Source organism: Notamacropus eugenii, chromosome 3 (assembly GCF_028372415.1).
Source record: "Notamacropus eugenii isolate mMacEug1 chromosome 3, mMacEug1.pri_v2, whole genome shotgun sequence".
Taxonomy (NCBI): domain Eukaryota; kingdom Metazoa; phylum Chordata; class Mammalia; order Diprotodontia; family Macropodidae; genus Notamacropus; species Notamacropus eugenii.
This window is the reverse complement of record NC_092874.1, coordinates 87,607,844-87,635,535: the sequence shown is the minus strand read 5'-3', so window position 1 is coordinate 87,635,535 and position 27,692 is coordinate 87,607,844. Positions and strand designations below refer to the sequence as shown.

The following is a 27,692-nucleotide window of genomic DNA, read 5'->3' as shown; positions in this document are numbered from 1 at the left end:
TGTTAGAGCAGAACCATAGCCCATCAAAAAAATTTGGTAATAACATAGTTAAAAGTCACATTGAAAATATTATACAATAATTCCATCTAATATTCCACTCCCAACTTTAACACTTAATTGTTTTCTGAATTTTTTGTCTGTTTTGTCTGACCTTGCTGCTAGTGGTATTCCCTCCAAGGTTACCCACACTTTATTCTGTATTTGTCTTATAGGTTCTGATTTATGTATCTTGTCTTTTCCTTTGTAATAGAAGCTCCTTAAAATTTATGCACAAACATGCATTTGCAGGGCGAAAGTGTTTTCAAAATGCTCAATATTGACATATTTCTGAATACATTTATTGGTTTCTCTGTAATTTTTAAGTTTCCTTGCCATGTCACAAAGATCCAACTTGATCAACAGTTTTGATGTGGTCAGTGATGACTGTAAGTTTATCATTTAGGTAGTATTGTGGCAGATGGGTTCTAGCCTTAGCACTGATAAGCAACTCCAGTAAGTTTCTGGAAGCATAATAATGAAAATATTCAGAAGATTTGTATAGCCCGTGCCCAAGTTAGGAGTTAGATGGGCCATGAGGTTCTTGTGAAAGTCATGAGTAATGTAGGTAGGACCACAATTAGAAAATAGGGGTGAGCCATTGATAATACCTTTCTTGGGATATTAATTTTTTTTCAATACTTTGGAAGCAAGCATCTGGATAGATCATTTGTAGCAGACTAGTTTAAGATCAAGTTTTCTTTAAGGGACATTATTCCACAGTAGCATGTATCATCCTGTTGAAATGCAAATTATTTGTACAGGAATGCTTCTCCAAGGAACAGACTAGGATTTATAAATGCCAGTCCAAAACACATTTACTAAGATGAGACTCTTCCAACCAAATGGTACTACTTCATCTGGATCCTTGCCTTCCACACTGAGCAACCAGAGGAATGATAAAAAAAAAAAAGCCCACCTTTGTCGCATTGTGGTTTCTCTGCTGCTGCCTGCCTGGACGGGGTGGCTGTGAGGCTGCCTGCTCAGCCCACAGAGCCATCAGTGTGCACGCTGCTCATCCAAGCTTTTGTTCTGAGTCCTGCCTCTGCTTACTCAGGCTCCCCTTGCTATTGCTGCTGCTGCTGAGGTTCCTGCTCCTATCGCCACTCAATAGAATTTCGAGTCAGAAGACCTGGTTTTAAATACTAGCTCTGCCACTTTTACTAACTTTTTTGATCTTGGAGAAACTATCTAACCTTCCTGAACTTCATTTTCCTAATTTATGAACTATGGGTGTTGATCTTTAAATTGTCTTCTAATTCTAGGTCCTGTGTTCTTGTAAATGTAGACTGCACCCCTATAATAAAAACTTTGAAAGAAAAAACAGAATTCTACAGGAAAAAATACAATATATTGGGAAACTATGGTGAAAGATTTTTTTTTAGACTTTTTTTCAGATGAAGCAGTTTTTGATTTTTAATGTTGCTGCTGTTTTTGCTTTCCTTTTATTTTTTGATTCTCTTCTTGATCTTCCCACATTTTAGCTCTGTAGCTTCAGGTTATATTTAGCTTTTATAAAAAGCTAGATTTTGGAGGGAGGGAAAAAGCAGCATATTGGGCCAGGGTGAAAGTTAACACATCTCCTTTTTGAAAAGAATCTGGGTTTTGGACTAAAATGAAAATATTCAAATTTTATAAATCTTTTATTAGAAATGATGGAGATTCTGATGTTTGGTAAATGTGTTAATTGCATTTCCTTTACAGGTTACTACAGAACTGTAATGATGACAGTTTGAATGTTGCACTTCCTATGAGAATGCTTGAGGTATTTTCATCTGAGAATACATATTTACCTGTTTTGCAAGATGCCAGCTATGTGGCATCATTAATTGAACAAATTTTGCACTACATGATTCAAAAAGGTCAGTAATAGGTGGAATAGGAGTACTGTAGTAATTTTGTTATGTATAAATAAATGTAGGCCATATTATGTAACTACATTTAAGATAGATTTGAATCATTTATATTTGAACACTGGCTGCTTTAGAAATGTTATCTTGTAAAAGAATTATTGAAGATACTTTGTTGGAGAGAGTACTATATAAGATATAAAATTTTGATCCTCACTGTGTTGTAGGGATAGGAAGGTTCCAGGCTTCTTTTTTTATTATCTTAGAAATGAGGCCATGTTTGCTACTCCAGATTCTGTTTATGCTTTCAACTTTTGACTGAAAGGATTCAAGACATACTGTAACTATCAAAAGATGACACTGATTTCTGTTTGTGATTTAAGGGAATTAATTTCAGAGAGGCAGCCTGGTGTGTTAGAAACCACACCTAGGTGCAAGTCTTGATGCTACTGCCATTTGTCAGTCACATAATTGGGACAAGGCATTTAACCTTTTTAAGCATCAGTTTTCTCAAAAGTGTATAATCCTTTGAAAATCGTCCAGCAGTAGAGATGTGAATTATCACTTCAGTAGTGTCACTGTAGGTATCACAGGCAAGAGATATATACACACACATTTATATGTGTAGTCAAATACATATATTTACACATACTATTAAATACTGTATACATTTAATTATAAAAGTTTAAAAATGTTTAAAATACATACTACGTATTCATACTGTAGTGTACTAGTCTGTGTGTGTGTGTCATTATAGGAGATTATAGTCCTTAATTTAACAAGATTAGTAGTATCTTGTTAAAAACTGGACCTTATCAAAGAAATCATTGAAAGGGTGGCACAATAATTTTTCAGTTAACAAAAATGTGTCAGGAATAGGATATTATGTATTTATGCATGACTATTTTTAGTATGGTTTCTCCTAAAATACTTTTTGAGTGTGCAAATTATTTTTGTTGATTTTTCAGGGTTCAAAATAATGGCATTAAGTTAATTAGCTGGAGAATCAAAGGACTTTGAAAGAGTTCTCCTTAATATATAATGAGTTGGGAAAACTTGTAAAAAGCACTGAGATGATTGGAAAATACTTGCAAGAAACTTTTGATTTTCTTAGACAGGAGGAAGCTAAACCAAATCTAGTACATTCATCTTTTTTTTCTTCTCCCCACTACACTTTTTTAACAGCATTAGTTGATGTGGATGTGATTTTAGTACACATTTTCCACTGTATGTTTAGATTTATGTTTGAATTTAAGAATGAATAGTACCAGATATGAGAATCATGCTTTGTCTTCATTTCAGTGAGGTAGGTAGAACAACTGTTACTTATGAGGGAAGAAACCAAGTTCATGAGAGATTAAGCCACTTGCCATTTGTCATGTACAACCAGCATCTGATTCAAACTCAGCACTCCTGACCCCCCCTTTGCATTTTGTCATGTTATCTCATTTTATATCATTCAATTAAAACTGCCTCCTAAGTCTTTTGTAGTAGAACTTTTCTTCCATTAGCCTTTAAATAAATTGCTGTCTGAAAATATTAGTGCTTAACACTGTAGCATTGTATGGTTTGTATATTTTCTAGGTAGATAATGTTATAACTCCCAACAAAGCTCGTTATAAATCGCAGCTTCAGTTTGTGTCTTTGATGTTCATAATATGCTTTTGGTTATGTAAATATTATTAGAAATGTGATTCTTTTGAAGCATAGATTTAAGACATGTTCTTTCCATGTTACTTAAAAATTCAGCAGTTATTTTGACATATTCTTTGTGAAACAATTTTTTAAACTTTTTTCTGGTTTAAAATTAATAAATATAATGGCATGTCAAAATGTTTTTATAGTCAAATCTCATTGTATTTTTAGATTTCTGTTTGTATATAGATATTTAATATTATATGAGAAATCAAAATACCCAACATCAAAACAGTTTTACTTAGCTTAGTATTCTGTCTTCAGTATAGACACTAGAGGCATTTTGATCTAAAATAATTTTGGGTAGTTCATTTATTTATCTGATGTTATGTTAAAATCTTTAAGGGAGAACACAGGTTAAAATCTTACCTCTGTCATTCACTATTTAGGTGACTTAGGCCAAATTACTTAACTTTTCTTGACTTTAGTTGCTTTCTCTGTGAAAAAAAAAAGGAGGTTGAACTAGATGCCTCTTCGGAGTGTCTGAGAATCATTTATGTAATTATGAAGTATTTTTTGGTCACACCTCATCAAATAGACCGTTAGTACTTTCCTTTAAAAAATCTCAGCATACACAGAAACAGAATTCAACAGAAGCAACCAACAACTGGAAGGATAGCGGATATAATCACTTACATTTTTAGTGCACTTAAAAATTCCAAGACCCTTTTTATTCTTAATGATGCTTGTTACTTTATTTGTACACTATGTTTTTCACCTACGTGGAGACAGTATCAGACTTCTTGGTGAAATTGTGATGATAGATTTCTAGTTTGTGTGAAAGTATAAAGAGACAAACTAAAGGCGGGAGATGCTTTTACGAGCCACACCTCATTCAGGAAATTAGAGCTGTACTTATTCTGTATATCACTTAGAGATTATTTAATCTGATTAAGTGGCTCTTGGAGGACTGATGCTTGTTACAGCATATGTATTATATATACAGAGGTATAGAATATGTACATAGCAATCCTATCAAAACGGAAGTTTAAAACAGGTGATATAGGTTTTATAAATACCTTTTTTAACTTTAAATACATGCTAGTGACTAAAAACTTTCACCTACCTTAAAATGGACTATGTATAGACTTACGGAAAGAGCTTAATTATTGAGAGTTTTTTGCAACTCAGTTTTTAAGTTTTAGGTATTTAATTATGTAATTTTGTTTTTTTCAGGATATTACAGGTCCCTTTATTTGTTAATTAATAATAAACTTCCATCAAGTATAGAATATTCTGATGTATCTCGAGTTCCTATAGCAAAAATTCTACTGGAGAACATTCTGAAACCATTGCACTTTACTTATAGCTCCTGTCCAGAAGGCGCAAGGTAAAAACTGGATATGTGCTTGAGTTTTGTGATTTTATAGCATCCACACTAAATGTATAACTTTAAGGCAAGTGTATCATTCTGTACTTGTTTCTTGAATTTTTGTTTTTAAATCTCTTTAATCTCTTACAGGTCTAAAATTTTAGGATTTTATCATTCTAAGAACAGTTCTTTCATGTAGGGACATTTTTTTTTGGTTTGTTTTTTACTATGATGCTTATCTGTATAACAATATGTCAGTTACTTAAACTCTTGGAAGCTAAGTTTCCTAAGTTATAAAATTGAAGTATAAAATGAAAACAATATTTTACTACCAACCTCAAAGGACTGTTGTGAGGGAAACCCTTGTAAATCTTAAAAATTCTGTTTTCTGACACTTAATAGTTCCTGTAGAAACATGAAAAAATATACCTAGTATTCAGTTTAATAGTGAAAAGATAAAATATAGTTCATTTTATACTGAACTAATTTGAAATATTAGGTGGATCAATTTGGGTTGAGTTAGGATTAATGGATTACATTTTACAGAAATACAGAAATTATAGAAATATTTTGAGATGTAATTTTGTTTAGGGAATTTATGGAAAATTGATGTTTAGTTTTTGTTTCAAATAATATTTTTTCTTTTTCAGACAACAGATTTTTGCAGCCTTCACAGAGGAGTTTCTGGCAGCACCTTTCACAGATCAAATTTTTCATTTCGTCATTCCAGCATTAACAGATGTACAAATCATTTTTCCGTATGAACTTTTTCTGAATGCACTGTTGTTAACAGAGAGTAAATGTTCAAAAAAAAGTGAGAGAGCACCATGGCTTTTCTACTTCGTTTTAACTATTGGCGAAACGTATTTGGGTATGAAGAAAATAGTATATATTTTAACACATAGCTGAAGATTAGGAAGTCTAGCCTTAATCTATTGACCGCCTATAAGGGTTAAGGAAATAGAGAGGGTTTGGGTGTGTAGTGGAGGATATCACTTTGTAAAGGGTGACCGTTTAAGGTGACCCTTAAAGAAGGTGATGTTCTAATGGATTATTTTAATTTAGAATGTTGGCTAGTGAAAACTTTGTAATCTTGTATGTGCATCTGGTTTAGCAAATGTTTTATTTTTTAGGACCATAAAAAATCAAAACAAAGTATTTTCTAATATGAATATACTCTGATGTGGTTCTGGAACTTTTTTTGACCCCTTATATACTAAATCTTTGAATTTAATTCTCTTGGCCCCAATTTTGACATTTCTTGATATTTTTTCACAGTAATTATTACTATTTTAAATATCAATACTCAGCATACATAAATGTTTAAGCACTTAGGGCTGTTTAGTTCTGGCCAGAAATTCTTGAGTATAAGAAAAAAATCATCTTATTTTGTAATTTCAATGATATTATTTTAAATGGTTGTTTTACAAAGGGACTCTCTCTGAGGAAGGACTACTTGTGTATTTAAGAGTACTCCAGACCTTTCTTTCTCAGTTGCCTGTTTCAACTGTTGGTGCAAACTGTCAAGATGCTACCAGTGACTCTGAAGATGAGGATGAAGAGATTGATAGCATGATGACCAAACCTGTAAGCATTATGGGGTTGCCTAGAAAAGCTAAAGCTTGTGAAGTAAACATGTAGTCCTAAAAATAGACCTGGAGGGCACTGATGGGAAGGAATAGACTGAGCCATTTATTTAGGAACTTGGAAGAAGACAGGAGTAAAAATATCATTAAGGAAATCTGTGACAGAAAGAAAATATAGGCTGGTCACATAGTACAGATGAGGGATGATAGGTAAATAGCTAGATTTTTCCAGTAATACCCTCCTGAGATCAGGAAAAATCAAGGAAGGCCTTCAGTACGTTGGGACAACTCAACTGTGTTAAAGAAGGGATATAGATGAGAGGCATATAGTGGGTAGGCACTTTTACATCATTTGCTGTCTGGGTCATTGAAAGGAACTGCCAGATCAGTGAAATCACAGATCTATGTAAGTGTAGTCCTGTAAGGATTACATTTATACTTTGAGAAATCTTCATTTTGGGGAGGTTAATTATAAGAACATCATTTTAGCACTTATTTATGTGCCTGTATTATTATAAATGAGAAATTTTACTTAGCTCATGGATGGAAGGGACCAGAGTAATTGCTAACCATAGTTATAACAATGTCATGATAATAATATTTATGTAACTCACCTAAATTTCTGTCTTACCAAAAGAAGACAGAATTGTGTCTTTATCTTCAAAAGTTGTTAGGATATAAATAACATTTCTTTTTAGAAGGAAGTTATGTAAGTTCTTAATATTAAAACACCTTCTGAATAAAGAAATTCCAGTTTTAATATTATACAGCTGTATAGATCTTTTCCATGTTTGAAGATGAGGACACTGACAGTGACCACTCATTCTGAGTGTAGCTAGAAAGAAGATTAAAAATTCTTCTTGCTGTGTGCACAGAAATATCACAAAAAAACCCTATCATCTGAAGCCTAAAATGGAAAAAAAGCACTCACACTGAAGTTAAGGGACTTGCCCAGCATCACACAAGTAATTAGCTAGTGACAATGCAAAATTAGCAGATCAGCCAGTGTCCAGTTTGTTTCTTGAAAACATATTCAGAAGTCTCTTTACTTTGTGTCTTTATATATTTAGTAGCATCAATGATTAGAGATCATCAAATATATAATTGGCAGATTTTACTCAAAAGAACTAACCTTTTCAAGTATTACTGTCTTACCTAAGAGATAAATTGAACCTTTTGTTTTCTATTTGTCATTTGGATTTTGAAAATACAATATACAAAATTCAGTCTTTGTAACATAATGATGTATTGTTTGGAACATCATTTCTGAATGAGTTCATAATGGATATTCTGTTCATTTTCCCATCTGCTTGGTTTGCTACAATATGACTTTACACAAAAGGATTTTTATTAAAATAAAATAATGACTAGAGTATTAGACATAACCCTTTATCTACTTAGAGAATAGTGTTTCTATGTAATGTAGATCTAGTAATAGAAAATATTAAATTGACTCTTTCATTCAGGTAGCATTTATGAAGTGTCTGCTACTTGCCAGTCACTGTGTTAGGTGCTGGTGATACAAAGATAAAATTGAAAACAGCCGTTTTCATCAAGGAATGTATTCAGCATGCATGTATACAGCATCATGTAAAATATTTACCAAATAAATACAAAGCAGTTTTGAGAGAGCATTAATGACTGGGAAGAATCAGTAAAAACTCCATGTAGAAGGTACCAATTGGACTGAGTATTGAAAGAAACTTGGAATTTTGAGAGGTGAAAATAAGAAATGGTGTATTTCAAGTATGGAGGACCACCAATACAAAGGCATGTGGACAGGACATAGGGAGTGGCATGTGTAAAGAATGGTAAGAAGTTGGATCTGCTGCAGAGTTTGGGAAGGGACAATAATGTATACCATGGTTGGTAAAGCAGATCAAGGCCAGGTTATTAAAGCTTTTAATGTTGAATAGGAAAGTTTGTATTTGCTGGTCAAAGTGATAGGAATTCTTGAGAATTTGAATAAGGGAGTAACATTGTCAGAGTTGGCTTTGGGAAAACACTTTGGCAACTATATGATAGATGGATTGGAGTGGGTTAAGACTGGAGACAAAGAGACCAAATAGGACACTTTTGAAATAAACCAAGTGAAATGTGGACTATGGGCCTTGAACTGGGATGGTAGCTATGTGAGTAGAGATAAAAGGATGTATTTGAGAAATATTTTGAGGTAGAAATAACAAGAGTTCCCAACTAATTGAAGATTCAGGGTGAGTTAGAGTTAGGAGTCAAGGATGACTCCAAAGTTGTGAACCTGGGTGATTAGAGGAGTGGTGGTGTCTAGGGCGGAAATAGGAAAGATTGGAAGAAACTTGTATTTGTGGGGAGGTGTCTTCCCATCTACAAAGTGAGAATTATCATATTATTAGAAATATTCCACTGATATACTGTGATGATGATTTATTAGAGAAAAAGATTAAAAGATAACATTCTACTTACGTAAACTAAAAACATTAATTTCTAAAAAGCGTCATTAATGGTTTTTTTCTGGTTCGTTTTTAGGGAGACGGTAGAATATCAGTGCAGTATATAACAGAGGAATGTCTAAAAAAGTTGGATACAAAACAACAAACAAACACCCTACTAAATATGGTCTGGAGGGATTCAGCCAGTGAAGACGTATTCACAATGATGGCGTCTATCTGCCACACTCTAATGGTGCAACACCGAATGATGGTGCCAAGAGTCAGGTAAGTATAATCCAATGTTATCATTAAGTGAGTAGATGTAATTCTGGTAAAGCAAAAATGAAACTTTATGGTAATTTGTTGTAAGCTTATTGTGCATACATCAGATTTAATGGTCTGATTATTTTATAGGTTACTAAAATATTTGTTTCAGAAGCAAATGAGTATTGTTTATATGATTGCTTCCTCTAAGCTGTGAGGGTAGAAATAGATTCAGTGATCTTCTAACAGATTTCTTCTATTAATTTCTGGGCATTCATGAGAATGGAGAAAAGGGTTTAGTGTTTGCTGTATAGAAAATATTGACTAAATTCCATTTAAAAATACAAGATTTTATTGATGCTGATTCCTATACTGTGGGAGTCAACTTATGAGATGTCTTCTTATCATGACTTTTTTTTGTAGCTATGTTTTTTTTGTCAGTTTGGCTACCCTTTTAAATCTAAACATCATTAGGAGGTGAACAGGGACTTTTTTTTTAAATTTAGACTCACTGGCTTGTTCATGATAGACACTTCAATAAATTTTCAGTTTACCTTGAATTGAATTTGCTCTTAAATGCTTTCTGGACCTCTTTCCCATCATTTTTTCAAAACTCTTTGTAATAAGCTAAATTAAAAAAATACATGTTTCATTCGCTGTTTTATTTATCTAGCTACAGTTTATTTTTTTCACATTTGTTGTATTTGTCAAAGCTTCTATATAGCTTACACTTTGTTATGGTTCAACATTTGAAGATTCCAAAATAAACCCATGACTGAACTGTCTTCTTAATTGGTGCCTGAGTTATTGTGACCTGTGACTAAAAAGCCATGATGTACATAATATTTTTTCCTGTCCAATATCAGTTGCTGAAGAAAAATTGATAATTTCCTATTTAAGTACAGTGAAAAAAATTTACTATTCAGAAATGATGTGTGCATGTGTGACTGAAATGGTGTGTAGTTTGCAGACCAGAAATTAATAAAATCCCTTTGTCAATTAAATGTTTTATGATTCCATCAAATGAATTAAATTGCCCATTGCAGTTAATAATTATTAGGGTATAGCATATCCATAATGAATCCTTTCTATTTATATAAAATGTCTCACTGTACCATAGAATATGAGATGTTTCTTTTAGGAAAGCATGCATTGAGATGAAATGAATGTATGGAAAGCATCATCAGTTGAAACTACCTTGTAAACAGTAATACAGCAAACTAATTAGGTGCTATCTAGCTTACTGGTGTTTATTGCTATCGGAGGAAGTAAGATGTCAGTGAAACTGTGATCCCTTGATTAGGCAATTAGCTCTTTGTAGGCTAATTGTATTAGAGCAGGATGTGAGATTGAGAATCCTTGCAGCTGAACTGGGACACTTACCTTTATTGTTGCAGAGTCCATTGCCTTGTATGGTAATTACTGGATTTAAATGCATCACTGCTCTGGCTTGAGGTTTACTGTTGAACTGTTTCCAGAAGGTACATAATGAGTAAAGAAACCTTATATATAGCCTTAATTTTATGAGTACAGCGCCTATTTCCTCTGAGAAACTACTCTTGGAATTTTATTTATGGTTCAAATATATTAGGTTTTCAGTGTTTGAATGTCTTTCATGGTACATTGGTAAGACTCACTTTAGCTGGCTGTTAGATTTGCAATAGAATTTTCAGTAGAACTTCAATTAAAACATACACAACATAGAAAGATGTTGGGAACGCAGACATAAACTACAAATATGTTGCCTTTATAGAATATTGTTGATTCTGTAGGTCCTGCTTGGTCATGATAATTGATCTCTTTTTCTCATTTTATGTTCTTGCAATAAGCTTTTTTTATGTAATGTCTATATAATACATTTCAAAGAGACATTTTAAAAAATAGAACTTTAAAAACTTTAAACTCTCATTTGGTTCTGTTTCTAGTTACTTAGAACTGCTCATTTGTTTCCGTTTATTTGTACTGTTGCTTTTTTATAATAGGTTGAGGAAAGTATTATTTATAGTACCTCTTTTTTCAGATGTTAGGGATACTTAAATGAGTCTTCAATTCAGAATACTCTTTTACAATGAGAAAAAAAGTCTTCAAAATCTCACTTTGTTTAGCAGTTTGAAAATTAATATATGTGGTTACTTATTTTTGAAGAAGAAAATTTTTTTCAATGATTTTAAAAATACAAAATGACTATCAAGTACCATTTTAATTAGATAACCTGTTGGAGGAAAATTAAGTTAGTTATTTAAGGACAGCTTATTTGAAAAGAAGACAATTATACTTTTAATTATGCCAGGATTTTACAGAAATTTTGTCTTTAGAGTTTTTACTGAGTGTACTCAGTTAAACCAGTTTATGATCATAACAATTGAGAGCTATAGGATAAGATTCTTAGAGTCAGAAAAGTTTGGGTTCAGGTTTTCTCTCTGACATGTATATATTGGCTCTGTTACAATGGGAAAGTCACTAAACCTCTGAAGATGCTCAGAGAGCTCTTCAGACTAAAAATCTATAGATGTCAGACTCCATTTGCATCATACCAGGAGATCCCTGCAAGAATGAAATCACAAACCTGAAATGAAAGTACAGGATAGGGGATTGAGCCATGGACTTTGGATTTTATTGGGCTTGGGAACTCTGTGCAGAGTATTCCCTACCAGTACAGGTGCGCAGCTTCTATGTCACTTCAACATCTCATGGTACTGTAGAGAGGTTGCTTAGGACACTAGAAGACTGACTGCCATAGGGTGACAAAGCCTATCTTTGTCAAAGGTGAGACTTGAATACAATCTGAGTGCTCCTTCCAAAATAAAACAACCTTTTGAAAATTTTGCATCCTTTTGTGCTGTATATTTTAAACAAAAGTAAAGAAACAAATTTGGACATTGTTGAGAGGGAGTAAAGTTCATGAACAGAATAAGACATCAAATTAATGGAACCATAGGATCATAGTTTTCGAGCTGCAAGGGACCACAGAGGCCACTGAATCCAGCCTCTGCATTTTATGGGTTAGAAAACTTAAGGCACAGAAGGGTCAAGTGAGTTGCTCAGTGACACATGGCTAGTAAGTACCTGACTGATTGCAAGTCCAATCCCAAGGCCAGTAATCTATTGTGTCTTTTAGCTGTAGTTTACTTTTACCAAAATAAGTCTCCCCTTATTCTTATTTTTGTATGGAATTCATTTTCTTAGTTTACAAGTAATGTATTAGAAGAGTAAGAATGTCACAGTTTTCATATAGAAATATTTTTATTTCCAGTTATACTTCCTAGTTGCTTCTTGGGTCATTTTCAGTGATTACCAAAATTATCCTGAGAATATTTAGCCTTTTAAAAATATTCTTGATACTAGTAGTTGTAATAGATCTCTCTATAAAGATTAGTTAAACTTTGCATTAATTTTTGTTTTTTTATACATGAATCCTAAGGAACATCTAATTAAAAATATCTACTTACATAACACACCATTCTTCTCAGAACTTAGCTTTTTAAGATACTGATGCTAAGTAACTGTAATTTGAATTTCAAAGATCTTATAATAGTAGACTAGGGACTGTAACCTAAGTTATGATCTTTATCCTAGATCATATTTTTTCCATTCAGGTATTTTTATCCAGACTTATCTAATCATTTCTCTTCATTCTACTTTTTTCCTCTAGAAGCATATATTTATAGTATACATTTACAGTAACTTTGTTAGAACAAAATAAAAATATCTTGTATTTCTAGTAGTGGGAATTGAATTGGGAAAATATTTTTCTTGTTAGAATAGTAGAATGAATATCCTACTGCAGTTAAAATTAAAATGTCAATAATTCATTAAGTTCTAGTTATGACCTTTTAACCTTTCTAAGTAATAATACCTATGTAACTTGAAGAATAGTAGAAAAATAAAAGTTGGCATGAAATGACCCTGGTTGAGCTTTATTTGAATCAGTATTTTTTTTGCTTCCTTTTCTTTGGTGCTCAAGTATGCTTAAAGAATATGAGCACAAATATTTTTTCTACCATTTAAGTTGTTAAAAGTAGCTTTTAATGAAGTTTGTATTTGTTTTCAAACTGATGGCTTCTTGTAGTTGTGTTCCTAATCCTTCAGTAAATGGGAGGTAGGGCGATATAATGTATTATTAAGTTGCTTGGAAAACCTGGTAGGAATTTTTTCGTGTACATTTTCCCAGAATATATGCTCATTAGTTTATGTAAGAGAAGTTAAACTTTTTTTTTTACCTGTGACACAAACTGTCAGTGAAACTTAGATCTCCCATAGATTCCTAGTCATTCTCTTTATTAATAGTATCTTCTCAAATGGTGGTTTTCTTTGTTTGTTAAAAATAAATTCATTTGTTTTTCAGCATGCATAGAGAGTCAGATTGGTAAAGTGGAAACAGGCTTAAGACTTAGACTGAGGGAACATGTTCTGTTCTTGGTTTTGTAACACTAGTTTTGAAACTATCAGTTAGTCACTTATGCACTCTGAACCCCAGTTTCCTTATTTGTACAGGAAATAATAGTACTTGTACTATTAACCACAGTTTATAGAAAATACTATGTATATTGTAATGATTTGAGGGAATCTTAGGTGACCTTATATCTTTAATTGAAATGTTAAAGTGAATTTTTTTTGTTGCATTTTAAATTCCATGCTGTCTCCCTCCCTCCCCACCCCTCACTATAGAGAAGGCCACCATTTCACATAGATTTATAAATATATGTAAAATCATACTGTGCATACTTCTGTTTATCAGTTCTTTCTCTGGAAGTGGTTAGCATCTTCACAGGTCTTTTGTAGTTGATGTGAATATTTTATAATACTCAGAATAACTTGGTCATTCACAATTCTTTAGACCATACTGCTATTACCATATATCTTGTCTTGATTTTGCTCATTCCATTTTTTATTACCTCATGCAAGTCTTTCCGTATTTTTCTAAAATCAGCTAGCTCATTGTTTCTTACAATATCATAGAAATCCACCATAGTCATAGACCACAGCTTGTTTAGCCATTCCCCAGTTGATGGATATCCCCTCAATTTCCAGTTCTTTTCCACCACAAAGGGAGTTGCTGTAAATATTTTAGAACGTATAGGTTCTTTTCCTTTTTCCCGATCACCTTGAGAAACAGACTCAGTAGTGCTGTTGCTGGGCCAAACAGTATATAGCCTTATATCTTTTGAAATAATAATTCTTACTTGTCTAGGTACTTTGAGGCCTAAAAGTGCAAAGAGATAGGTAAGTCATGAATATCAGAATTTGACTGCAATGGCTATGCAAAGGAATGAAATTAGACTGTGAACCTTTCAAACAAGGCTCCCTAATTTTCATACATGCTTGATTTTTGTGCCAAGTATTTTTAAGAATAAGCTGCTTAAATCCCTCTTATGCTTAATGTTTCTTGAGTATTTTAAATACATTCAAAACTGCTAAATTATGTCTTACTAATCAATATTCTTCACCACTAGATTTAGAAGTTCAGTTCTTAGCTTCAAAATAGGTCTTGCATAGAATGATGATTTAAATTGTAGTGTTGAAGAAAATTATCTTTAAATTTATCTGAAATATAGAGTATAATTTGTTGTCATTTTCGTTAAATTTTACTTAAAAGATAACTTGGTAGGGAGAAATCTCAAGTTACGCTCATAGATCATGAAGGGGATTTAGCTGCATGACACTTTTTTTCTAAATCTATTTATTTAAAGTTGGCAAATCTATTTATGTTTTTTTATAAGGTCAATAGATCTCATAAAAAATGGATAAATTAAACTTTTTCAAGCCTGAAATTAATACAAATTGTAGTACTGTCTACTTTTATTTAAATTACATTTTAAGTTAAAGTATATGCTATACCCTTCTGATTCTCCTCCTCCCTGTCTGACTTTTTGTCTTCTCTGTTAGATTTTCATCAAGGGAATGCCCACTAACCATGGGTAGGCTTCAAGGCTCTGTCCAGTACCATCTTTTCTCTATACTATTTTCACTTAGTGATCTCATCAGCTCCTATGAATTCAGTGACCATCTCTATGCAAAAGATCCTCTATCTATCCAAACCTACATTCTACTCCCTTCCAGTCTCTCAGCTCTGTCTGTTGGACATCTTGAACTGGATGTTCTTTAAGCTCAATATATCCAAAACTGAACTCATCTTTTCCTCCTAAATTTTTCCCTCTTCCTAACTTCTCTATTACTGGTGAGGATACCACTATCTGCCCAGTCAGGAAAATTTGCAGCTTATATGTTTAACTTCTCATTCTCTCTTAAACTGCACTAAGACTTTTGGGATACCCTGTGTGTAATCTTTTGGCTTTTAAAACCTTTCATAACCTGGCACTTTCATACTTTCTCTCAGTCTGAAATAAAGACAACTACTAAAGTAGCAAAAACTAGGATCTTTAATTGAGGCAGAGGATATTGTACACAAAAGAACTGAATCAGGACACTGCAAAGCACAGAAGTCCTGGAGTGCCCATTATGGGCAGAAGGGGTAGGGTCTAAATACATTTGAGCAGAGAGATAGTCTCATGGAAGGCATAACTTGACAAATCTGTTACACAAGTTGTTTTGCATAAAGACTGGGGAGTGGTGATATCTGGTCAGAACTGCAGCCTCCAGGTGCATTATAGGGGGAGTTGCACAAGACTGACTCCAACTGATATGGACCTGCTCCAACCATGGAGTCTAGGTCAGGTGGTCTCCTGATGGCTTTATTCAGCACTTTCCAATCTTCTTAATTTTACTCCCATGCACTTTGAAGTCCTATGACTCTTGACCTTTTTGCTTTTCCTTGTAGAAGAAACTACATTTCCCACCTTCTTCAAGGGTGAGCTCCTCCCTGGGCCTCTGCTTTGAGGAGGGGCCCAGCCTGGCCACCTTTGCTCACTTTGTGGATCTGCTTTTTGACTATCTAGACTTTGGCTTTTCTTGCCCCCCCCTCAGCTCACTTTTCAGCCCCCTTTTGTGTATAGTCTTTCCTTATTAGAACATAACTTCCTTGAGGGCAGGACTGTTTTTCTTTTTGCTTGTTTTTGTACCCACATCCTAAACTCTGTACACAGAGTGAGTGCCTAATAAATACTTGTTACTTTGTGAATTCCTTGGAGGTGGGGAGCTAGTTTCACCTTCTTTTGGGGGAAAGAAGTGAGTGGGGGGAGGGAGGAGGTGTCCTTAAGTGCTGAGCCCTTTGCATGTAGCAGGTGCTTAGTAAATTCTTTCAGACTTGATTTAGATCTGCTCTGCAACTCTTTGTTGTTCTTTGGTTCACCTAAAATTTTGGCTTTTTGGAGATTGTGATTCAACATACATATAGATGATATTCATTCAGATTACCCTGTCCTCCTAGTTCCTTAACTTACTCATTTTCTTTTCATAGCTTACTCCTCTACACTATCTTAACCCTGCATTTCACCTACATAGCTAGACTGTTGATCTTACCATCAGACTCAGATGTACTACTTCTATGATTCATAGAGCATCACTTATCTATCCTAAGCTTTTATGTGAAATTAAAAGCCTCAATGAAAAAAAAATCAGCCCATTATTATTTCAAGGAAGAACTTGAGATTGTGCACATACCATGCATTTTCCCATTCAGTATTGACTATAGCTCTATGGGCTGTCTATCCATCCAGGTGTCATTCTGAACAATAGATACTATTCATCCACTTATATTTTCCTGTATAGCTTATTAGGCCATGCTATTTTGAGTGATAATAGATTTCATTTAGGAAGCTTTCTGTAGTGTTGTCAGAGTGAACATAAGAAAGTTATGCATAGGCTATCTGTTTAATAAATATATTTATATAGATATAAATATTTTATACATTTTACAAGTTATCAGCATCTGATTAATGTGTGCACATACACAAACACACAAGGTAGTTTTCTATATTTAAACTTCTAAAGTAGTGATTTGTGGGCTTTGAATGTAGTTTATTATAAGATACATTTAATATACCATACATATTTTATAAAACCATACTTTTGAAAAGTTTTTGGACCATTGGTATGTCCAGGATTCAAAGGAAAAGAACAGCGCATTTGCAAAAAAACAATTATTTTCCTTCTTATTCCGTGTGCTTTTATTTGAAAAACCAGTTTCAGTTAAGTAATAGTGAATACTAAATTTAGCATTCATATTAGTAATAAATTTTCAGGTGCAACCATTGACATTAGTGTTTTAGAAGCAACAGTTTGAGGAGTAAAATTTCAGCTTAATAATTATGTTTCTTAATCGGAAAGGAATGAAATAGTGCCTGAAATGAGTTACACTTAAGCAAATTAAAATTTTGGAAATATATCAATATAATTTTAATTTTTAACTTCTTTTCTCTTGCATAAATGCAGATTTTCTGTGTAACTTGCTTCCAAGTGATTATACTTCTTTGCTGTTGGGGTTTCTCAGTACTACTAATCCTTACTCTTAGAAAATGAAAGTTGAGAAATTAACATAGTAGTATAACTTTAAGGAAAGGAGAATTTAGGAGAGTGCTTGCTTAATGAAATAATAACAGAACATTTTTGGATTTTCATTTTAGAGATGTTTGTCTTTTTAAAGACACAGCTTCTTTATCAGCATGATATAACTGAGAAACATGGAATTTCTTTTTAATTTGAATTATGTCTGAGGTAACCTATTGTGTTTTAGAATCTTTTCTTTGTGAAGTGTATGGTATTCAGTGGAAATCATAAAAGTATCTTTAATTTGCAGTTGTATACTAGAGTTGTTGATCTGGTTGTTGAATGGCTCTTTCCTACCTGGGACACCTTGCTATTCAGAAGAGGTGTTGAAATATGCTTAGTCTGTTTTGGTGACCTTTATTACTCTGCTTGAGCCTTGTCTCTTCCATTGTGTTCTCTTCATTAACTTAAATGATCTCTGGGGGAAACTGGTCTCAATTTATGACCTGGGCTGAAAATATGGCCTTTAACTAATTAACTTATAGTGGTGTCTCAGCTAAATAAAGCTTAATGGATAAGTTTTAATCTATCCCTTTGCTGAGAAGGAATTTGATGTGTTTCTCTACTAGGATAGACTCCCTAACCCTCATCAGAATAAGGGATCGTCCAGACCAGGACATAAAGGTTTTTAATGTTTGTGTTTTATGTAAGCAGTTTATTAATGCCTACTAGATACTGTTTGGAAGGCAACTTGCATAGATGTATATAACATTTTGTGTATTTCAGTACTTAGGGTATTTTTTACTTGAAGAATTGCTTCATTGTTTGTGAGATTTTTCCTCCAAAATTTATGACCTAATTCTATGTATAATTTGAAATAATAGGAATATTTAAAAGGAACGTGATTTTTTTTTTGGTGTCTTTTTTCCCCCCAATTTATTTTTAGTTTTCAACATTCACTCCCATAAGTTTTAAATTTTCTCCTCCTCCCTTCCCAAGATGGCTTGCAATCTGAGAGGAGCTCTACAGATTCCCATTAAACACATTTTCACATTAGTCATGTTGCATAGAAGAATTATAATAAAGTGGAGAAACCATGAGAAAGAAAAAAAAAAGAAAATAGTTTGCTTTGCTTTGCATTCAGACTCCATAGTTCTTTCTCTTGGATGTGGATGGCATTTTCCATTGAGAAGGAACATGATTTAAAAAAATTTTTCTTTGATTAATAATTTTAATTTCTACAAAATATGGTATAGTGGAAAGAGTTGTGGACTTGTAGTCAGAAGACTTAGGTCCCAGTTCTTGCTCAGACATTTATTAGCTGTACAATCCTGGGCAAGTCACTTTTTGTTCCTTGTTTTCCTCACCTGACAAATGAGAAACTGGACTTGATGACCTTTAAAGACCCCTTTCAACTCTAGACCTGTGGTTCCTATGAAGTGATTTCAAATTTTTGAGCTACACTTGACACTTAGTTTGGGCTCATCATTTCTCCTTTCTAAGCCTCAGTTTCCAAATTATGAATCTTGCATGAGAGACAGTGGTGAAATAGATAAAGAACTGATCTTGGGATCGGAAAGAGCTAGCTGGCATTGAGTTGGTGAAATGAATAGAATCCTGGACATGCAGTCAGCAACACCTGAGTTCAAAGAGGAACTCAGACACTCGATATGTAACCCTGGGCAAACCATATACCTTATTTGTCTCTTTCCTCAGCTATAAATGAGGATATGGCACCTACCTCCCAAGGCTGTTGTGAGAATCAAATGAGATCATTTTGGTAAAGTGTAAAGTATATAGTAGTTGCTTAATAAGTACTTGTTTCCTTCCTTTCTGACATATCCTAGATATATGGTTCTGGGCATTTAATTTCTCAGTGCCCCAGAAATTGTCTAAGAATGCAAGTTTTAGAACAGTTGATCTCTGCATTAATAGAGAAAGTTTACTCATAGAATATTCCCTTTATACCATAAAATTGCAAATCTGAGCAAAAAGAGGCTTGAATTACTTCACAGGGTTGATCTGAGGATCAAATAACTAATAGCTTATATGCATGTCAGCTTTTGTTAGTGCCACATACAAATATTCATGTTGGTTTCTTCATGGTGATTTACTTATTTTGACTAAAATTTTGCTTTTGTTGTTTGATCATGTCTGACTCTTTGTGACCCCATTTGAGGTATTCTTCATAAAGATACTGGAGTGGTTTGTCATTTCCTTCTCCAGTGCATTTTACAGATGAGGAAACTGATGCAAACAGGGTTAAATGACCTGCCCAGGGTCGCACAGCTAGTAAATGTCAGAGGCTAGATTTGAACTCAGGAAGTTAAGTCTTCCTGACTCAAAGTCCAGGTCATCCTATCTACCGTGCCACTTAGCTGCCCAGGATATAGTTGTAGCTTTTAGTAGTTAAAGAAAAATGTTTGCTCTTAAACAAAAGTAAAACATCTAAACACTGAAATCTCATTGGTCTGATGATAATTATATGGAAGATGATTTTGTAATACTGGAGTTTATCTTTTAATGGTGATGGACATAAGGATTGTACCTGTGATTTCATTAGAATAGGGAACTTTCAAGTGAGGAAACTTCCTCTGTCAATGCAAATTCTCACTTTCTTTGCCAACTTCTATTAGAATGAGTTGCCTAAAACCCTTTGCAGGCCATCTGCTTGGAAAACTCCCCAGTGAAGCCTGAAACAAATTAAAATGTAATTGAAAATGTATAACAAAATAGATAAAAATATAATACAATTTAAGCAAAGTTAATTTGTGGTTTTCTAAGTCAATATGCCTCCTTCAGGATCTGTTTCTATGTGAGTTTGACACCACTGACTTAGCATGAGAGACTAAGTAACTTGCCTAGGATCACATAACAAATGTGTCAGAGGTGAGACTTGAACCCATATCTTCTTAACTTGGAGGCTTAAAAAATGTTATTGCTTTCTTCTTCTCTTCTTCCAGGCTGTCATTCACTTGAGAGAGAGAGAGAGAGAGAGAGAGAGAAAGAGAGAGTGTGTGTGTGTGTGTGTGTCTGTCTGTCTTTCACTTCAGTATATTCAGAATATGTATTCAGTATTCCCAATTATTTCTCCTATGCAGGCCATAAATTCTGCCATTTCTTGTTTTCATTCATGATTCTGACTTTTTTCTTAAGTCATTCAAGGAACATTCTGCATGTGCTTCAATTCCGATTTGAAAATTCACAGGGTTTTCTCTCTTGCATTGTTGGTTCAGTTTCTTTTGTTTTGCCATATTTATTTAGAGATGTTTATAGTCTTGTAATTGTTTTGTAGCTATTTCTTTTGTTTAATGTCTTTCCTATTGATTTATATGCTTGTACAGATAACTGAGTTTTCTTCCTCCTGAGATTGTTGGTGTTTTTAAGTCCTTTTTCCTTGTATTCTCCTATTGTTTATTTTACCCCTTCTTCCTCATTTATGTCAGATTTGCTCTCAAGGGAGAGTTTTTATTTATGATTTCTTGTGTCTAGACTTTTTACACCATGGTTTTCAGTAGTTTAGTGTTTCTTAAAATCTCTAATGACTTGTTTTCCAGATTAGTTTTTTTATATCGATTTATCTTTCTGTGCTAATTTCCACTTTGTTTTCTTCTAGTCAGTTTTTAAATTTTTTTATATTTATTTTTTATTTAAATTTATATTTATTTTATTTTTTATATTCTATGTTTTTTTCTTGTCTCATGGATTCATGAAGGTGGAGGGTGTTTTCATGAAAAAGCTCCTCCCATACCCTCCATTTATGGAGGGGACCCAGAGCAGCCATCTCATCATTTCTTACCTGATTGCTCTTTTGGAGTTCTTTATTGTCTTAAGAAACTCATCTTCCTGCAAGATCACATCAACTTTGAAAATCATACTTCCTTAGTATCCCCTGCCCTGGGGCTTCTTCCTCCCTCTCATTTTGGAGAGGGTAGAAGGTAGGCAATGGAGAACTTCTCTCAGATTCTATTTCAGGAGTGGACTCAGGGTACCCATCTCTTCATTTCCCACCAGGTGCTTATTAGCACAGTGCCTGGCACATAGTAGGCACCTGATAAATGTTTATTGACTGACTGGCTCTTTGATCTTTTCTAGTTTTCAGGGAGTCTGTTATTTGGTTAAGGTTTATCACTTTAAATTATTTGGGTAAAGTTTACTACTTTCTCTTCTCAGCTCTTTATTCTCTTTATAAATCTTGACTCCAAGGATTTTATTTAATTTTTTATCTCTTGGTTTATTTTTTTCTAAGTATTCATATGGTCCTTAACTTTTTTTTTTCCTTTGAGACTCTGTGTGTAACTTTTTAATGGAGCTGTATTTGCAATGACTTTTCATACTGGTCTGTGTTTTCTTTGATTTACTCATCTCCATAGCTTTAGTTACTAAATTTGGGGTTTGTACCAGAGTCAGGCTCTACCACTGTTGCCATTTAGGGTTGGATTGGTAGTCCCTACGTAGTCTTTTTTTTTTTTTTTGAGTCTCCTAGGTTTCTCTGCAGTTATCTATCTTCTGGGTTAGACCTACCCTTGGTCTTGGTAGTTTAAAGTACTGGATATTCAAGGCCCTGTCTTGCATCCCAGGACAGGGTGTTAAGGGACCTCAGAGTTCCCTGGGCCTTGGCTGTCCCATTCTTAGTGCTATAGCACTAAATTACAGCTATACTAAGTTGGATGCTGCCTTCTACTGTTCCCCAGAACTTCCAAGGTTTCCAAGCTGATCATACCAAGGCTTTTCCAAAGGGAACTCTCTAATCTTACTGTCTCTGGACATAAAGCATTGCAAGATACATCTCTTGTCACATTCTGGTTCTTGTTTAGCTGGGGGAAAGAGGACGGAGAGCTTTTCTTTTTCCAGTGGGCTCTTATCCCCCCCCCCCCCATTTATTAATTAATTTTTTTCACTTTTCAACAATCACTTCCATAAGTTCCAAATTTTCTCCTCTCCCTCCCAAAGATGGCATGCAATCTTATATGGGCTCTACACATACATTCCTATAAAACTCATTTTGTGTTTTTTTCTTTTTCAAATTTATTTATTTATTTTCAGTTTTCAACAGTCACTTCGATAAATTCCAAATTTTCTCCCCGTATGCCTGCCTCCTTCCCTAAAGATGGCATGCATCTTATGTGGGTTCTACATATGCATTCCTGTTAAACACATTTTCACATTAGTCATGTTGCATAGAAGAATTAAAATGAGTGGGAGAAACAATGAGAAAAACAAAACAAAATATAACAAAGGAGAAAATAGTCACTCCATTCTACGTTCCAACTCCATAGTTCTTTTATTTTTAAAAATTATTTTATTTGGTTTCAGTGTTCTACAATCACTTCCATATATCTTGGATTTTTTTCTCCTCCCTCCCTCCTCCTTCCCCCTTCCTCCGCATTCCCTCCTCTAATCAGTGTGCAGTCTTATATAAGTTCTACACATACATTCCTATTAAACACATTTTCACCTTAGTTATGTTGCATAGAAGAATTAAAATGAATGGGAGAAAACATAATACAAAAGAAAATGGTCTACTTCATTCTGTGTTCCAACTGCATAGTTCTTTCCTTAGCTGTGGATGGCATTTTGTATCATGAGTCCTTTGGAAATGTTTTAGGTCCTTGCATTGCTCTGAAGGGCTAAGGCTGTCAAAAACAGTCCTTGCACACTGTGGCTATTACTGTGTATAATATTCTCCTGGTTCTGCTCACTTCACTCAGCATCAGTTCAAGTCTTTCCAGGTTTTTCTGAAGTTTGCCTTTTTATCATTTCTTATAGCACAATAGTATTGCATTACATTCATATACCACAACTTGTTCAGCCATTCCCCAGTTTCCAATTTTTGCCACCACAAAAAGAGCTGCTATAAATATTTTTGTACCTGTGGATCCTTTTCCCTTTTTTTATGATCTCTTTGGGAAACAGCCCTAGAAACGTTGTTGGTGGGTCAAAGGATATGCGCATTTTTATAGCCCTTTGGGCATAATTCCAAATTGCTCTCCAGAATGGTTGGATAAGCTCATAGCTCCATCCTAGTTAATTTTTTGTGTAGTATTTGGGTGAAAGATTTTGCTTGTTTTATTTTTTCATTTGATTTCTTCATCATCATTTAGTCCAATGTGAACTTCAGGGTTTTGCTGGAGTCTTATCTCTGGGTGCTGAGGGCCTATGTCCAGTTCATGTAGTCATCTTTCCCACAAGTCTGTCACTTTAATATTTGTGGAAAGATATTTACGAACTGGAGCTTTTACAGAAAAGGCCAACCCCTATTTTAAAGGGTTGGGAAATCTGGTTTTATGAGAAATGATGGAGGGAGGGATCTGGAAAAATTTATTGGAGATAAATGACTGTTTCAAATATTTAAAAGGGTATCATATGAGAAAGGGATTATGCCTGGTATATTAGAAAGAATACTAGATTTGGAGTCAAATTACCTGGGTTCAATTTCAGTATCTGCTACTTGGTACTTAAATGACTCAGTAAGTTCTTTTATCTCTCTGTGCTTCACTGTACTTATCTGTAAAAACAATATGCTTCTAAGTTTAGAGATGCAAAGGACTGCAAAGGTCATCTAGCCTATATAGGTGAAGACAATAATAGCCAGAGAAGTTTAGTAAGGTGCCCAAGATCCTATAGGTGGCAAGACATCCAGATTTCTACTCAAGTACTTGAATTCCAATTCTAACCTTTTCTCCACTTTGTCCTTCTTCATGAAACAAGAATAAAAGTTATATGCTGAATTCTTGGCTGCTTTCCTTGTCAGGGTAGCAGGGAAGGACAGAGGAATAACTCAGCTTTTTTTATGTCCTTTTATTTACCTGAATTGTCCTTTTTTCTTTAACATTACTGCTGTCAGAACTGACCTAACTCCCAAACCACCCACCAAAAGAAAACAAGAGCAGATGGGTCATAAATTTAGAGGTTGAAAGGACCTTGATATTTTGATGATTGTCTAAAGTATACCCCTATCTTCTTTGTACCTCAAAGTTCAAATACAATTAACATGAATATAAAATAAAATATGAGGATTTCAAAGAATGTGAATGGTGTATACGAGCTTAAATATCTAACAATACTGCTTCTTGGGCTGTATCCCAAAGATATCATAAAAATGGGAAAAGGACCCACATGTACAAAAATATTTCTAGCAGCTCTTTTTGTGGTGGTCAAGAACTGAAAATTGAAGAGATGCCTATCAGTTGGGGAATGGCCAAACAAGTTGTGGTGTATGAATGTAATGGAATACTGTTGTGCTGCTATAAGAAATGACAAAAACGTGGACTTCAGAAAATCCTGGAAAAACTTAAATGATGCTGAGTGAAGTGAGCAGAACCAGGAGAACACTGTTCACAGAAACAACCACATTGTGCAGTGACTAATCTTGATAGACCTCAGCAATGCAAGGATCTAAAACAATTCCAAAGGATTCATGGTGGAAAATGCCACCCACATCCAGAGAAAGAACTATGGAGTCTGAATGCAGAGCAAAGCAGACTATGTTCTTCTTTGTTTTATTTTGTTTTGTTTTCTTTCTCATGGTTTCTCTCATTTTAATTCTTCTGTGCAACATGACTAATGTGAGAATGTGTTCATTAGAAATGTATATGTAGAGAGTCCATATCACATTGCATGCTGTCTTGGGGAGGGAAGAGGAGAAAATTTAAAACTTATGGAGGTTAATGTTGAAAGCTAAAAATAAATAAATTGACAACTGTAAAAAAAAAACAACCCCAGCTTAAATAGCATGTGTATCCATGAAGTCTTTCTGAGTTAGAAGTAATCCTTATTCTGTATTCCTATGGTCCTTATATTATAACTATATATATTGCATTTATTAGAAGTGTATTTACCATATACTCTATTCAGTGCCCACACAGATCGTGTATGATCACATCAAAGTCAACTTATACCCTCTGTCTATGTATATTCCTTCCAGCTCCCCTGATAGAGATACAGTTCTTAAGAATTACCCATGAAGATTTTGGATTGACTTTAAGAGATTAATTATGGAAAACTACATTCTGTGTTTGTGTACATATCTATATATCTATACGCACATATCTGTTGTTAGAAGCTATTAACTCATAGTTAAAGCAGCCCACACATGTAACTTTTAATTCAGTCATTCTGGGAACACTGCAGAGCTTCCTAAATGAATTCTATAATCAGTCAAAATAATATGACTTAATAATCTACATAGGAAAGTCTAAGTGGATTAAGAATGCCTGTTCAGACTGTGATAACTCTGGTTAGATGGAGTTAGGACTAATCTATCAATTCTAACCTTTTCTCCACTTTAAGTCTTAGACATTGCAGATGGGAAAATGCGTAGCACTTTTAACAATCCCCAGCTTCTCCTTGAAACAAAGGGCATCCATGAGTGTTTAAAGGCTTGTGTTTTTTATTTCAAGTTGATGCTTGGGAAAAGAGATGCTCCTTGGCTATGAATATGATAGTTCCCAAAGAATTAAAATATCCAGTTCTGGGGTTTTTTAATCTGGATGACTAGAAGGATGGTGGTGCCTGTAACAGATATGGGTAAGTTCAGAAGAAAATGGAATTTTTGGATAAAGATAATGAGTTCTGTTTTAAACAGAATAATAATAATAGCTAATATTTATATAGTAATTTAGGTTTAAGAATAAAGGAATTTAGAATTCATAGTCATCAGAGTGGGTGATGGTGAAGTGGAGGTTATGGTCATCTCAGTAGTTTGGTAGGTTGAAGGAGTAGATCTTGGGAGTTTAAGGAGATTTAGAGTCAGGAATGTTTGGTGGAGTTATATAGCATGAGGATAGGGTCTGGGTTATCGAGAAAGACTGAACTCTGTACCACATTCTTTGAAGAACGTGATTGATGGGCCTGGGTGGTGAGTAAAGATCAGTAGAAAACTACTCAAGGATATTTGGATAGAATGAACCTCAAAAGAAGAGAGATTGCTTAAGGATGAAACAAGACCTGGATCAGGAAGTGACAGTGGGGGAGGAAAGGAATAATCATATTCCCATTCTAGGCTCAGTATGTGGGAGAGGCATAAGAGAAAGTACAGTGAGAGTCACCATAGCATAGTGGAAAGAATTCAGGCATTGGATAATTAAAAGTACATCAAAGCTTCTTCCATCCTTCCTTTTCAGTTCACCTTCTTAGATTGGTTAGAAACCATCTCTAATTCTTTGAAATAATTTAGCATGTCTAGCCTTTATCTTTTGTCTACTGAGATTGATTTTGAAACTGTCCTCCTACTATAATTGGGGAATCTTTTTATACTCTTATGTTTTTCATAAATTTTCTTTACCATTTTAGCCTCTGGTTTATTAATAACAAAAATAAAAATATAACTGATGTTCATGTTTCATTGGATCTATCATCTCATTAAAATGAGTTTCCTCAGTAGTATATATCACAGTCCATCATGACTTCTTGTGCATGTCCTCCCATAAAGTTGCAATAGGAGATCTGTCTAAACCACTTGGGCATTTGATTTTATGGGCTCTAGATTTTATGACAGTGAGGATGCCAGTGTAGTTTGGGGGCCATCAAACTATTATCTCTTACTCCGTTTGTATGACCTGTCCACTTTCTTTTCCAGTCATATATCTCTTTGATTTCATTCATAGAAAAATGCTAATCTGATACATACTATTTATCCCTTCACACACCTCTACATTACCCTTTGAATAACCTGAAATTTTGATTCCCGAGAGACCACTGCTTTTTTGTTGTTGTTGTTTTTAATCAAAACTATATATCATCAGTAAGGGAATTACTGGTGTTTAAAATGACGGTTTTGTTTTAGAGAGAAACTTGGAGTCATTAAATATACTACACAATTTCCAAAGGCAGTCTAGCCCACTCTTTTCTTTCTGTTCAATTCTGGGCCCAGTGAAGTGTCCATCTATAGCATCTGTCCAGGGTATCTGACTCATGGGTCAATTTTTTGTCCTTTCGTAGGATCATGTATTTAGAACTAGAAGAATCCATACAGGTCATAAATTCCAACTCTCATTTTGCAGATGAAGAAACAGACCTAGTGAGGTTCAGTGACTTGCTCAAGGTCACCCAGCTAAAAAGGCATAGTTGGACCAAAGATTTCCTAACACCAAGTCCAGTCTTCTGATGGCTATATTGTACTGCCCTCTGCTGTCATAGTTATGGACACTGTATA

The 27,692-nt window shown here is 34.2% G+C and overlaps 1 protein-coding gene across 3 annotated transcripts in view; it reads left to right on the top strand.

Moving 5' to 3' along the window:
- Positions 1-27,692, top strand: part of UBE3C (ubiquitin protein ligase E3C) — a 176,909-nt gene that overhangs the window by 27,264 nt on the left and 121,953 nt on the right. For all 3 annotated transcript variants that reach the window (XM_072652095.1, XM_072652094.1, XM_072652093.1), the window contains exons 6-10: positions 1,741-1,898; positions 4,758-4,911; positions 5,544-5,764; positions 6,326-6,480; positions 8,985-9,172. In XM_072652095.1, the coding sequence (XP_072508196.1) occupies positions 1,741-1,898; positions 4,758-4,911; positions 5,544-5,764; positions 6,326-6,480; positions 8,985-9,172 (876 nt within the window). The remainder of the gene's footprint in view (positions 1-1,740; positions 1,899-4,757; positions 4,912-5,543; positions 5,765-6,325; positions 6,481-8,984; positions 9,173-27,692) is intronic.